The sequence below is a fragment of the Takifugu rubripes genome, chromosome 19 (genome assembly GCF_901000725.2).
Source record: "Takifugu rubripes chromosome 19, fTakRub1.2, whole genome shotgun sequence".
In the NCBI taxonomy this organism is placed as follows: domain Eukaryota; kingdom Metazoa; phylum Chordata; class Actinopteri; order Tetraodontiformes; family Tetraodontidae; genus Takifugu; species Takifugu rubripes.
In genome coordinates, this window is record NC_042303.1 from 8,375,498 (window position 1) to 8,389,165 (window position 13,668).

Sequence of the window (13,668 nt, forward strand, 5' to 3'; positions counted from 1 at the left end):
AACCATATATATAGATGATCTATTCAAAATTTCCTTTAAAACAATCCTTCCAGTCCCAGTCATTCAGCTAAAGTCTGTAAACAAATTCCAACTAGCCAAAATAAACTTTTCAAGGTTTAATCATGAAAAGATGAAGGCATCACATAATTACAATCATTACCAATAATGCACTTACAACCGCTGGAATGAAACAGGAACGCTACATATTATCCAAACACGTTATTTAAATACAAACACGGAATGAACAGTTTTAGTGAGCTCGCTCCTCGTCTCTCACAGGCACAGGAGGAGCGGAGGCTCAGAACACAGACATGCTACAGGTTGTGCATCTGACAGATGTTTAAGGTGTCTCGCAGCATCAGGTCACGGATTCGCCAAAGTGCATCAGTCATAGTCTTGTGCGCCCCCTTACTCTTCAGCCAGTGCGTTGGGAGCCGGCTCTCCTGCTCTTTAGTCAGGCGCACATCTTGTTTTTGCACTGAAAAACACACCGATTAAAGTCATGTTACACAAGCCTTTCCAATAGGACGTTCAAGTATGATTCACTTAATGAAATAGAACTTATTTGGCTTTTATCGGATCACATCGCCAATGTTAGCTGCTGTAATCATCGATGCATGCAGACACCACCATCCAAATGAACCTGAGAGAGTTTGGTCCCACTTGCTGATGGTAGCAGACTCGGCAGTCAGGCCCTCGATGTATCTGAGATAGGCCTCGGAGTGGAGCAGGCGCTGGCTCTTGGCTGGCGGGGACACAAACACAGGGCTGGAGGGCTGCTGGACAGCCGGGTGTCCCATCTGGCCTGGGTACGAGGACGGAGACTGCCCAGAGCCCATCAGACCCACCTGAGCGCAAACCAGTGCACAATTTATAGGATATACTGAGATATTTACACAGTCCATAATGAGGAATGCTCTCTTGATTATCAATACAGATTACCTGGGATCCATGGTTCCCTGGTCCTCCAGCACTGGCGGCACCTGCGGACATATTCAACATCAGTGCAGAAGGCGAACATCCGTGCAGAAAATCTCCCCATTTGAGTCTGACGCTGAATTTCTTTGCATGTTTTGTTCAAATTCTGACAGCAAGGATTTGCTTTCTTTATCAGAGGTGCTTCAATTTTGAGACGTTACCAAAGGCCTGCTGGGTAACGAGCGGGACAAAGAAGGCAGCTCCAGCTGAGGCCAGGTTTATGCTCTCAAACCGACCCGTCATCAGCCTGGCCTATCGGTACAGGTAGCCCCTCCAGTGAGTCAGATTGGTAGGAAAGGAAGCGACTGCATGGCAGGTGGGGTGGCTGTGATGGGGGCATTCTTACCAAAGGGGGACATTCCAACGGGCGGGAGATGTTGGGCAAAGACATGCAAACCATTGTGATGAGGCAACAAGACAGTCAATCTAACCACGTACATGAGGCGGCCTCGAGGGGGAATCCAAGCGCCCATCACACCTTGTTAGGGGGGAGGACGGTAGTAACACGGGACAGCAGCATGCGTCAGTCAGACATGCAGCCGGCGGCTTCACCACCACACATGATTTATGGTGTCATGACACGCGTAATTATTGAGATGTGACACAAATTCTATCATTTTTGCCTTTGTATACCATCAAAAAATATCTGAAATACACCGTTCTGCTCCTCCTCAGAGGTCCGCAGTTATTTTTGTTTTTAAGTCGCTGACGCGAGCATAAGCGGCAAAATGACGAACCGCAGCATCACTGTTCAAATAATTACAAGAGCCCACCAATAGAAGTGGCGCTCACGGACGCACGTGCAAGATTGTCGAGCTGCTCTTTTAAAATCCTCAACCTGGAAATGTTGCACTTTTGAAGGTACTGACATCGGATCTGTTACTTCGTCCACGCCTCCTCATCCCAAACAAATCAGCCTTTCGGGACTGTTAGTGCAACAATGAGGATTTGGGTTTTTAAAGGAGGCAGCGCGTCATCGAACGCCCGTTTGTCACATGTTGACGTGATCAGGAGGTCGTTCAATGTAAATATATCGAGCAGCTCAGCTTCTGATTCCAGCCTTCAACTGTGCACTGGGATCCGTCTTCATCTTCGAGGGGTTACCTGACACAGGCGTCATGCTGGGATTTAGCATTCCCATGGGGGTCGGGGGCGGCACCACCCCCATCAGTGCCCCTACTGGGGTACCTGCTCTAGGGGATATCTGATGATGCGTCCTCTCGCGGTCCTGCTGCTCGGCCACCTTAGCTGCTCGCTCTGCAGCAGAGGAGACGAGGAGTTTAGCCGCCCTGCTCTTCAGAAGGCCCGCGCGCCATTAGCCTGAAAGTCGAGGCTCACCTTCGTATTCGGCTTTCCTGGAGCTCTCAAGGTTCCTCCACTCTGTTCCGACGAGGCGACTCAACTCGCCGAAGGAGAAGTCGGGGTGCTGGGCTTTGATGACGGCTCGCATCTCGCTGCTGAAGAGGATGTAGCCGCTCATGTTGATCTTGCGCTTGGAGCCCTCCTTCTTCGACAGGCCTTTGATGGATTTGGGCGCGCACTGCGAACAAGACGAGGGCACATCGTCCACAAAAAGGCGCCGGCTCAGCTTTCACACAGCTCTGCACAGAGTGCTGACCTGTGGAGGGGTGTAAGACATCATGTCCATGTCGCCGGACATGGCGGACTGCATTAGAGGGAGGGACTGGTCCCCCAGCTCGCCGTCATCCTCCCCGAGGTCCTCCAGCTCCTCATCCGTCATGTCAGCAAACTTCGCCTCTAATTCCTCGATTTTCCTGTCCAGAAGTGGAGACGCCTCCTTCTGGGGAACTATGAGCTTCCTGTTAATAATTAGAAACTGGGATTGTTCCACTGATCATCTGAATCCTAAAACCAGGCAGACCCTCCTGGTCTTTTCTGTCTATGAAAGAAAACCAGCTCCTTTTTCCGAGCGTTTAAATGTTCGTTTTACCTAAAATAATATGTCTCATCCTCCACCACCTTTCCAGACAGTGAGAAGCGCTTAAGACCCTTGAACTTCTTCATCTGCTTCTCGCTCTCGATGTAGCGGCTCTCACAGAGCAGGACATCCTCTTCGGGGACTTCCGTTGGCCGACACGACAGGTATTCTTTGAAGGACAACACGATGCATTTCCCTGCAGCACAAATAAAAACACAGGCGGTGAATATTTTCTTCATTGTTTCTGCGCTGTGGGGATCGTGTGGAAAGTTTAGGCTACCTATGATGCAGGTCATTGGACAGGCCTCCTCCAGGTTGCTAAGGAACACTTCCTTTTTGTAGAACATCTTGGTGGGCTCGTGCTCCGTTTCCTCGGGGTGGATGAAGATTGGACCGAAAAAGTATCCTGCTCCGTCTCGGATCCACATTTTTTCAATCCTGTATGAAATTTTTTTTTGTTTTTCTGTTTTAAATTTCTCACAAAATGTAACGGTAATTGTTTTTACTGCACCTGCCCACACGGTGGCGCACCAACCCGTGCGACGCGATGTAAACGCAGTCGCCCACTTTCAGCCACAGGTTGTTGTAGCAGAGCTGCTCGTAGTACTGACAGCCTGGCTCTCCGTTGTTCACATCCATGGGGACGTCCTCCCTGTCCTGCACACACACATCGTCCTTCTTATGTCCGTGTTAGCTCACCTGCTTTCTGACCTCTGATCCGTTTACCTTCTCCACAACAACATCCGCCGCCCCGCTTTCCTCCGCCGTCTCAGGTGCTTTCTCCTCTTGCTTGATGGCAAATATGGACGCCACACGGACGACCGGCAAGGGGGCCTCTCTGGGCAGAAACCGAACCGAGCTCAAGGGCATGGCCCACATCTTGATCTTCTTAAAGGATTTGGACTTGGCCGAATATCTGGACTCGCACACGTAGACGTCCTCGGCTTTGAAGCCTTCCGGCTGAAGTTTGAAGTACTCCTGTGAAATATTTGGTCAGAACAATCAAAGCGATCCTTCTCCAAGTGGATCGCAGCGGACGTAAACCCGCTTTTACCTTCACGAACATGACGACGCACTTGCCCAGAATCTTACTGACGGGGGCTTTGTTGTAATAGTCGCTCTTGAAGACTTCTTTCTCCAGGAATTTGCGCGTGGCAAGATGAAAGGTTTCATTGGGCCTGTAGAACCAGCAGCCATACAGCCACTTCTCACCTGCGAACACACCGAAAGGAGGGATGTTTGGGGGTTAAAGCAACTGTGTTCCTCCTGAAACACTGGTTCCAGTCCGACTGCATCAGAAAGGAGGCTGACCGGTGTCGTCCTGCCACAAACGTTCAATATAGATGATGTGAGGCTGGAGGTTCGGCTCTGCGGGCTCCACGTACACGTAGTCTCCCACGTGGTACATGCTGTCTTTAAAGCTGCAGTCCTGGCTGTAGGTGCGCTGAGGGTTTGACTGCCACGGCCCCCCGGCTGAGTCCTCTCTCTTCTCAGCTTCTGGATATCAACAGCAGACTCAGGGACTCTACGCCAAAGGATGTGCAGGAGGGAAAACAAGAGGGCACATCTGCATAATTACCCTGTTTTTCTTCTTCCCGTTTGATCTTGTCCTCCTCCAGCTCCTTGGGAAGCTTCTCCTTCTTCTCCTTGTCCACGTCGCTGTGCAGATGTTTGGAGGAGTAGCTGAGGGCAGGAGACATCAGGATCTCTCCATTCTTGCACAGCTCGTCCCTGATGCGGATCAAGAAGTGCTGCAGCTCCACGGCGTCTTCAAAGATCTCAGAATCTGTCCTGCAAATGGCAATAAAACGTGAGCATTTCCTAAAAAAAAAAAAGACATGCTGCAGGTTCACACAGCAACGGAGAGCGTGTGACCTGTTCAGGTGTCTGGCCTTTTCCAGCACTTCAAACATGTGGTCCTGGAACAGGTCCAGCCTCTTGTACTGCCCTCGATCCACGTTAGATCGGATTATCTCGAAGTTCAGTCTGGGCCTGTCAGGATTGGCGGGATCGTCGGCAGGAATCTCAGCCAGCGAATCGCTGTAGCAGCGGCCCTCGTCGTCCTGGTGACCGAGCACGGACACAAAGAGGCTCCGGATGAGTTCCTGGATCAAACGGGGCACGTCGGGCAAGTGTGCGTCATCCCCACCCTCCAGGTCGCGCCTGGTCTCCAGCAGCACCCGGTGCAGCACCAGGGCGTCGTGGTAGATCAGCGACTCGGGTTCGTTGTACGTGCAGGCGTTGTTGAACATCAGCACCAGGTCTTCCACCAGCGCGTCCACGTCCTGGTACTTATTAGCCAGCATGTGGCTCTTGATCTTCTCCATGTCCACGGGTTTCTTGATGGCTATGTAATAATCGGGCAGCTCGGCGCGCGACGGCAGGCGCAGGAAGACCGTGCAGAGGCGACGGCCCCGCTTGTCGGTGAAGTTCTTCACCGCCTCGTACAGTTCGTTCAGCTTCTGCTGCAACGGCGTCAGGTACTTTGACTTTTTCAGAGTGATGCTGCTCTTTCCTGCAGCCAAACACAGTTCAGGCGCGTTACCATCGGCACTCTTCTGGAGTCAACGTGTCTGATGAAGGGACGTACTTATTTTCAACTTCGGCGACGTGGTGTCGTCGTCGTCCCTCGCCGGGCCCAGATCTCTGCGCCTGTCCGTCAGAATCTTCTCCAGGATGTCGGCGTCGTTGTAGACCTTCGACAAAAACAAGGATTCGGAGCACCGGGTTCATTTGGTGCTCGCCTGGAGGTCGGACTGGAAACTTTAACAAATCCGATCTCACCTGGGAGCCTTCCTCGTTGTAGTGGCGAGCGTTGCGGAACATCAGCTTCATGTCGTCCACCATTTCATCCTCGGTCATGTACCTGTCGGACCGGATGTTGTGCTCGATGGTCCTGAGGTCCATGGGCTCCAGAATGACCTTGTAGTAGTCGGGGTAGTCCTTCTTGGAGGGCTTGAACATGAAGAGGTCGCACAGCCTCCGGCCCGTGCCGGCTTCTCGGGCTTCGGTCACGGCGGCGAACAGGATCTTCATTCTGTTCTTCTTCGTGTTCTTCTTGTGGCTGGAAGCAAAGGGCAAATCAAAGACAGCGGCGCCAGGAGGCGGGCGGTCTGAGGCGGCGAGAGGCAACAGACCTTTTCCTCTTTGTGCTGCTGGAGTCAGACGTGGCCGAAGAGAGCATGCTGTCTCCGTCGTCGTCGTCTTTCTGCAAAAGCTCCTTCCTCTTCATCTAAACAGAGCGGCGGCGTAAACACGCGTCTGGGTGCCCCCCCCCCCCCCCCCCCCCCCCGTGGTGAACAGAGGCTGGGACTCACCTGCTGAACGTGCTGAAGTTTGAGCGCGCGCTTGTAGATGGACGAGTGGGGGACGTTGTAGCGCTTGGCGTTCTCGAACATCCGCGTGAGATCCGAGTCCACGTGCTCGACCGTCTCGTACTCGTTGCTCTTCATCTTGCTCCTGCGGGGAATTATGGGCTCTCACATTTGGGAAGGAGGGGAGAGAAATACTGTACTGCACAGCGAGTGTGTGTGATGCCGCAGAGGTATAAAATAGACGGCGAGATAAAGCAAACACGGCGTGGAAGCGTTGATTAATGAGAAGAAACGACGCAGCAGTCTGGGGTCAACAAGGGTGGACGAGCATGCAGACCTTTGTCACTGTCGGGATCCGTTGCCATGGTAAAATATGCACTAATGAGGCCCCTGCTGACCAGTTAAATCCCAGGATCTGATCATCGGGAAGATAATGTGGGATCTGTGAACGCAGCCTTGACCTCCGACCCCTGTCCTGTCCTCTGTATTTAGTGGCTCTTTGTGTGTTTCCTAGGTTCCTGCTCTAAAGGGAGAGGAACGGAGGTGAGTAGAGTTAAACCGTACTTGATCTGATGGAGGCAGATGGGCTGGGTGATCTGCTGGTAGTAGTCTGGATAGTCCTTCTTGGAGGGCAGCTGCAGGAAGGGCTCGGCGATCAGCTGGCCCTGGCTGTTCCGGGCGCCACGCACGGCCTCGTACAGCTGGAAGATGGGGTTGGTCATGTCCATGTTGGAGGTCAGACTCTCCGCCTCAGACTCCCCCTCATCGTAGTGGATAGAACCTGACACAGAAGGGGGTCAGGGTCAGTCTGGCGAGAGCCCAGGTAGCAGAGACACCGATGTTAGCGAGGATGATGAAGGGGAGCCGCACCAGACAAGATGCCCTCTTCGTCACTTTCATACTGTAGAGCCATGGTGATAGCTGAGAGCCGGTCGGCTTGGGCCGACCTTTTGTTCCTGGGGGGAGGAGGAGCAGAAGAAAAGTTCAAATCAGACGGAAACGTTTTCCTCCGCGCATCCTTGTCGTCGCTACCTGATGCGAATGCTGGACTTGGTCGGTTCTCCGTGTTCCATCTCAGACTTTTTCAGCGCAAAGATCTTTTTGATGGTGTTGGCGTCCTGGATCGGGGGGACACGTCACAGACAAACGGGTCAACTCTCAGCCCGCGGCACACACGAGGTCCTCAGAGCCGCTCTCACCTTGAACACTTGCGAGCCGGGCTCGTTGTAAGTCTTGGCGTTTTTAACCAGCAAGTCGACGTCTTTAGCCATGGCGCTAACGCTGGTGTAGTGGCCCAACTGGAGGGAAAACATTTACCAGAGTTCCACGAGTGAAACGGTCAAACACATTTGTGATGTCACTTTTCAAAAAAAAAGAAGAGGCAAACCTGAATCTTTTGTGCGATGATTTTCAGATCTATCGGTTCCTTAATGATGGCGTAATAATCTGGGTATTGCTGGAGGCAAAGACAAAAAAAAAAGGAAAGAAACAAAGCTGTCAAGGAAAAGTTGATGAATCGTGTCACTCTGAAGAGACGCCTACCATCTTGGACGGAAGTTTCTGGAACAGCTCGCTGACCAGGCGGCCCGTGGGTTCGGTGTACGACACCATGGCGTCGAGGAGCTGCTCCAGGATCTCCTTCAGGGAGGCGGGAGCGTTCTGAAAAGGAGACGCAACATATTATGAAAATACATGAAAGCTAACACAACGGGAGGAAGTCTCAGATTTAGCCGTGACTGTGGACTTCCCACACTCTTCATCACGCATGAAAGCTTCACCTCGTCCTCAGCGGAGCCTCCCGGGTTGCCGTGCGCATTGTACGCGTCTTCGTCATCCTCATCAAAGTCTCCTCGCTGGACAAATTCATTCTTGGTGCGCAGGTAAAGGTCCCAGAGTTTGCAGGCCGCCCTGTACTCGGGGCTGTCCGGCTGGACAAAGACAGGAGACGCACGTTCACGCAGGTGAACGGAAGCCTTCGAGCCCGGCGGCGCCGAGTGATTCACCTTGTAGTATTTTTTTGCGTTGTTGAACAGAAGCTGAAAGTCGGCGGTGAGCTGCTCCACGTCGTCGTACTCCTCCATCTTCAGCTTCTGCTGGATCTTCATCATGTCAATGGGCTGAGACACCACGTGGTAATAATCCGGCTGGTTCCTGCAAGAGGCCAGAGACTTGTACCTTCTCCTGCCTCATGGTCTCACACCTCTGTCCTCTGTTCTCTGTCCTCACCGTCTCTTGGGCGCTCTGATGAACAGCTCACACAGCATCCGGCCCTGCTCGTCTTTGTAATCCCTGATAGTGTTGTACAGCTCATGGCACACGGCGATCTGGAAGGCAGCGATTAAACACTGAAAAGCAGCCTCTCCCCCCCCAACAACCTGCCACACTTAGCCGCACACACAGAAAACAAAACATTACAGGATCCACGGTGGGAATGTTCGAGATCCTCCTCCTCTTCCTCCCGGTTGATGATAACGATGATGTCTGGCTGTCCTCAAAATCTCCCCCGCTCACGCTGCTGGAAGGAGACGTTGCTCTTCTCCTTTTCAAAGCCATCATCAACCTCTGAGGCACAAAAATAATGAGTTATGGGGACAAAGTAGAGAATTATTGTGTTTGTCAACAGCACAAACAGCTGGAACTTTGGGGATGTTACGTCTGATAGATTTAGTAGACTATTTCTGCACCTTTTGAAGTGTCTTCACTGATGAAGACTAGCTCATAATTTGGCTGTGTAGCGGATTAAATATCAAAGAAATGATTTTTGTTGGGTTGCATTGAGACCAGAGTAATTTAGCCCTCATCGAAAAGGTTTTGGTTCTGTGGATTACGGATTATTAATCCTTGATGACAATGGAGTCAAGGATGAAACTCTTACGTGCAGATCCAGTGGTTATTACAATGTTGACAGACGAATGTGGAAAAACAGAGACAGAAAATGACGAGGTCTAAATTTTTTATTGACCTTTTCCTTGGCCCGTATTCAACATTCCCTGGAAATTTCATTAAAAATTTCTACTGATTTAACGCTGGCTGGCAGGTAAAAAGAAAAAGAAAAGATTCTAATGTCTTTATTTCATCGTAGGTCACAAAAATACAAAGATATGCAAAAGCATGTGAACTGTATCATTAATGTACTCAAACTTCTTCATCAGACCTTGTTTGATAGTGTTTTAGGGGGTTAAAACAAGCAAATTCCCTCAAATTGCAGCAGAGATTTTTAATCTCAAACGCACTGGTCTCCTGACTGCTTTGATAATCCCCTCTGCGGATTGTGAATCAGGTCCGTCTGATTTTCTAGCTGCACTGCATATTTTTGGTCAGACAGAGGTGATGCTGACACGTCTGGAGCCTCCGCTGTCCACATCGCGCCGAGCGCTTCCTCTAATCTCCTCCAGCTGCGCACACAGCCCGCGGGCTGCTGCCTTCTTATCGGCTGAGCGGGGTCGTGCAGAGCCGCAGCTGACTGCACACAGACCTGTCACTTCTGTGCAGAAGACACACCAGCGGCTAACGCTAGCTCCAGCGTTAGCCGTCACCATACGCACAAAGGCATCGCTGCAACAACGTCTAATGTCACAAAGCTACGGCGCAGCACGGCGACCGTATTTCAAAGGGGATGTTTATTTTTATTGTGTCGGTCGTCGTGACATGGTTGTTTTCTTACCTTCTGTGAGCACCTCACTGGACCCACGCAATCTAATCCATTAAGAAAACCAATCACTTATCGATTTTAGGCGGAGGGACGCGAGTGTCAAGTTAACAAAAGAATCATCCGCAACTTCCGTTAGCGTCCTTTCAGAATAAGAGATATACGTTGCGAAATTAGTCAAAAGTGCGTCTAAATATTGTTATAAGGTTCAATTTCCAATTTTCACGGTATAACATAGGATTGGTGTAGGTTAGTGACTTAAACGGGACGTTTTTATCGTTTAGATGACAAATTAAATGAAAGTTAAATTAAAATATTTTACGATGTTAGTCGACTTCCTACTTGTTGAGCGACATTAACACAAAACATCGCCATTAAAATCATTTTTTACCCAACTCTGCAACAAGCCGAAGGCCGATACTCCACGGTCTGACTATATAGAGCATATTTTTGTTTTCATATACACCTATCAGACTTTAGGCCGTATTCATCAAATATTCTTGTAATGTTGACCACTGTCGTCTCCCTGCTTCATTTTAGGAGTGTTAATTTTTGTCATTGTTTTATTGTTTTCCTTGAAAATTTGTCGCATACAATATTTACAACTCGAGATATATTGAAATGTATTTTGTTTGAAGGCAGTTCATAGCTGAGTCAAGTTTTGGTTTTAAATTTTACTTTTTAAATTCATTTTATTTTTCAAATCAACAAGATTTGATCTTACACAAATTTTGAGGTTTGTTGTAGAAGTTTGCCTAATCCGATGGATTCACAATTCACGAAACAGTTTTACAGTGAACCTTTTCTGTAATTAGTGAACAATTACACAAGGGTACAAATATGTCTGCGAGTATTCTTATGCTCCACTAGATGGCAGTAATACACAACCAAGTACCTCATAAACCAACAAGAACCACAGAAGAAGAATCGTAAAAGAAAAGAAGAAGACAGGGAGACGGAAGTGGACGTTTCGGCATCCCATGTGTTGGCGGTCGTTAATTCATCATTTACTTCAACTTTAGCTTATCCTAGATTGTATTTTGCTCACGCATCACACACATCATAAGAACGAAATAGTGTGTTATCCTAAGCAAAGTGTTTGGTTAACGATAGACCGTTAGCTAACGTGGAAAAAGCTAAAGTTGTTGTAAATCATCACACCTAGAACATCCAGGTTTTTACACGAATGACAGCTGTGATCGATACAAACATGATCAAGGAAAACTGCTGGAACATCCCCGCCAACGCACCGGCATGCATGGAGAAGCATCTGTGCTCTGCACAATACAGATCTGGTAGGTAGACAAAAGGAGATGTTTACATATGCACACACGTGGTCAAGTATTTTAACAAAGCTGCTGCTTAATAATGACCCCTTGATTTATATATAACCTGCTTATTGTCAAATATTATTGTTTTTGTATAGTGTGCGTCGTGACTGCATTTTGTTGTCAATGAAATCAGTGTTCACCATTGACCGTGCAAGAATTGAGATTGGCTGAACGTTAGGAGAGCTTGATGACATTTAAACTTTAACTACAGAATACTTTTACCTTGCTTTGAGGTGAGTCAGAGCCCCGCCTAAATCTAGCCATTATAACAAGAATGGAGGTTGAATAAATGATAAACCAGTTAATCCTGGTTCATAGTTCTTTTGTTCTTCGTGCTGTTGCTTAGTTGTTGGAGGATTCACAATGTTTATTTATTTAATTTATTTTGAATCCAACAGAATGGCTATTCATCATTCTTGTTATAGTTATAGTTTTTCTTGTCTATGTGCACAGATGGAACTCTGCTGCTCGGTGCCTCTAGCCTCGGTGGCAGGTGTTGGCAAGGATCTCTCTGGATCTACAGCAACCCTGCCAAAGCCCCCAACGAGGAACTCTGCAAGGCTGGTGTGCAGACTGAGGCTGGAGTTGTAGATGCCAAATGGGTTTCAGACAAAAGTGTTGTTGTGGCATCAGACTCGGGTAAACGGCAGATTTCAGAGCAAAGATCAACACAAGCCGGGTATTTTAACATTAAACTGGACTTTGTTTGACTGTTGCCATGCAGGTGCTTTGGAACTGTGGGAATTGGCAGAGAATGAGCATCTGTTGGTGAATCGCTTCACTAAACATGACCATGACGGCATCGTGACCACGGTCAGCCCCGTCACTGGCTCCAACAGTGCCGTCACCGGCAGCATGGACTGTCGGTGAGCGTTTGTTGTACTGATGTCCATTAGAAACCACCGCTTTTATTATGCCTGCAGAAACATTTTGACATGTTTTCATTCGTAGAAATACAATTACATCTTCCTCTTGTTTAAATTTTCCTGCCCATAGAATTAAAGTGTGGGATCTCAGTCAGCAGACGCTTGTTACTACATACAATGGTGAGAGGGCGTCTGTGACGTCTTAAAAGTGCTCCACGAGTTGTTATACGGCCTTCTGACTGAGACTCTTGTTTCCCTTCAGCACACACACAGCCTGTCCTCTGTGTTGCCTGCAGCCCCGCAGAAGAGTCTCTCTTCATCTCCTGTGGTCAAGTAAGATAAATGACAACGACACAAACGGAGGAAGTCTCTTTAACACAAGCTAACTGCATATTTATGAGACAGTATTGATTCTGTTGCGCTGTTCTACAAGAGATCTAAATAACATCAAGGGCTTTTCCTCCCAGGATGGTCGTGTGTTAATGTGGGACAGAAGGAAGCCAGATAAACCAGCCACATGCCTCGGTAAGGAACATCCCCTAGCATCCTGACTGTTGGATATAGCAAGTGTCGTATCACTTGCTGCATGCACATCTCAACATTTTTGGGGGGAGATCCATTTGATGTCATATCGTCAGTGTTTGTTAAAAGGAATCTCATCTTGTGTCAGATGTAGAGTCTCCCAGATGTCCCGCCACCGCCGTGGCCTGGCACCCCCACCACAGAAGCACCATAGCTTTAGGTAAGGTGTGCAGCATCTGTTAGCAGATTACCAGCGGTCTGTCTCTACTAGGTCGGGTTTTTCTGTCTGTTGGACTGCAGGTGATGAGAGTGGCAGAGTGACTGTGAAGGACTTGGTGGGAACAGACCTGGTGCGCTCCGAGAAGGTCCACAGCCGCAGAGTCAACAGCCTGGCCTATTCTACACACAGGTAGGCACAATAAGCGATGCCCTCTCATCTGCTCTGGCATTACATGAAGGTTTTACCTGGATCCGTCTCCACTCCAGTACCCCCATGCTGGCCTCCGTCAGTGATGATTGTTCCCTGGTCGTTCTGAACTCTGAACTACAACAAGTGTAAGTCTCTACACGGAAACTCTCCGGTCTTCTCTCCTGCGTCCACAAACACTAAACCCGCGATCGTCCGCAGACTCCGAGATCGTCGACACCAGGACTTCGTGAACGACGTCTGCTGGCTTCAAGGCGGCTCCGACACCCTCACGACCGTCGGCTGGGATCACCTCGTGCTTCACCACACGGTGGGGACGGCGAACGGAGCGCCCCACTCCTCCGTGTAGACAGAGATGCTCCTCACAGGCCTCGGCACAGCTCCACTTTCATTAACTTTATGTTTGGGACATGTTCAGATGCAAAGTAAAACCTGTATCAATCTGTTGCATCACAGCCTGTTCTAGTGAACAAGGTATCGGATTTCGGTAGATGTAATTCTCGTATTGTCAAATACCTGCAATAATCTTTTTAAGCTCTTTTTTTGTGTCCCTACATTCTGTGTGTGGCTGGTCTGGAGGCAACTTCTCATGTGGCACAGTTTTACGTCAACAATAAACACTTTGTTATAGCAGATATGTTC

At 49.2% G+C, this 13,668-nt stretch overlaps 2 protein-coding genes across 3 annotated transcripts; one reads left to right on the forward strand and one right to left on the reverse strand.

The window, feature by feature from the left end:
- Positions 1 to 101: 101 nt before the first annotated feature.
- Positions 102 to 10,001, reverse strand: LOC101080222 (protein polybromo-1-like). Its single transcript, XM_029826563.1, is given in 29 exon segments — positions 102 to 478; positions 644 to 848; positions 943 to 983; positions 2,083 to 2,235; positions 2,317 to 2,518; positions 2,597 to 2,798; positions 2,930 to 3,113; positions 3,198 to 3,355; positions 3,429 to 3,595; positions 3,644 to 3,895; positions 3,972 to 4,129; positions 4,229 to 4,414; positions 4,497 to 4,708; positions 4,793 to 5,432; positions 5,508 to 5,613; positions 5,702 to 5,981; positions 6,055 to 6,149; positions 6,235 to 6,376; positions 6,796 to 7,012; positions 7,102 to 7,262; positions 7,264 to 7,349; positions 7,431 to 7,529; positions 7,619 to 7,687; positions 7,774 to 7,890; positions 8,010 to 8,159; positions 8,235 to 8,382; positions 8,458 to 8,555; positions 8,647 to 8,793; positions 9,896 to 10,001. Coding segments are annotated over 28 exon segments (4,833 nt in total). The 5' UTR covers positions 8,788 to 8,793; positions 9,896 to 10,001; the 3' UTR covers positions 102 to 314.
- A 790-nt stretch (positions 10,002 to 10,791) lies between these two features.
- Positions 10,792 to 13,661, forward strand: wdr77 (WD repeat domain 77). 2 transcript variants are annotated; one of them, XM_029827214.1, is made up of 10 exons: positions 10,792 to 11,175; positions 11,665 to 11,850; positions 11,936 to 12,077; positions 12,208 to 12,257; positions 12,340 to 12,410; positions 12,545 to 12,602; positions 12,754 to 12,819; positions 12,900 to 13,008; positions 13,086 to 13,154; positions 13,228 to 13,661. In XM_029827214.1, exons 1-10 carry the CDS (start codon positions 11,067 to 11,069, stop codon positions 13,373 to 13,375), a joined length of 1,008 nt encoding a protein of 335 aa, XP_029683074.1. In that variant the 5' UTR covers positions 10,792 to 11,066; the 3' UTR covers positions 13,376 to 13,661. The 2 variants fall into 2 exon arrangements, with proteins under 2 accessions (XP_029683074.1, XP_003973267.2); XM_003973218.3 differs by having other exon boundaries at positions 10,793 to 11,175; positions 12,748 to 12,819.
- Positions 13,662 to 13,668: the final 7 nt, after the last annotated feature.

What these genes read in the sequence shown, in the direction of transcription:
- wdr77 (XM_003973218.3), top strand. Translation starts at nt 11,067, where the DNA reads ATGACAGCTGTGATCGATACAAACATGATCAAGGAAAACTGCTGGAAC. An exon ending in TCTTCATCTCCTGTGGTCAA is followed by an intron (nt 12,411 to 12,544) that starts GTAAGATAAATG and finishes TTTTCCTCCCAG; the next exon opens with GATGGTCGTGTGTTAATGTG. An exon ending in TAAACCAGCCACATGCCTCG is followed by an intron (nt 12,603 to 12,747) that starts GTAAGGAACATC and finishes ATCTTGTGTCAG; the next exon opens with ATGTAGAGTCTCCCAGATGT.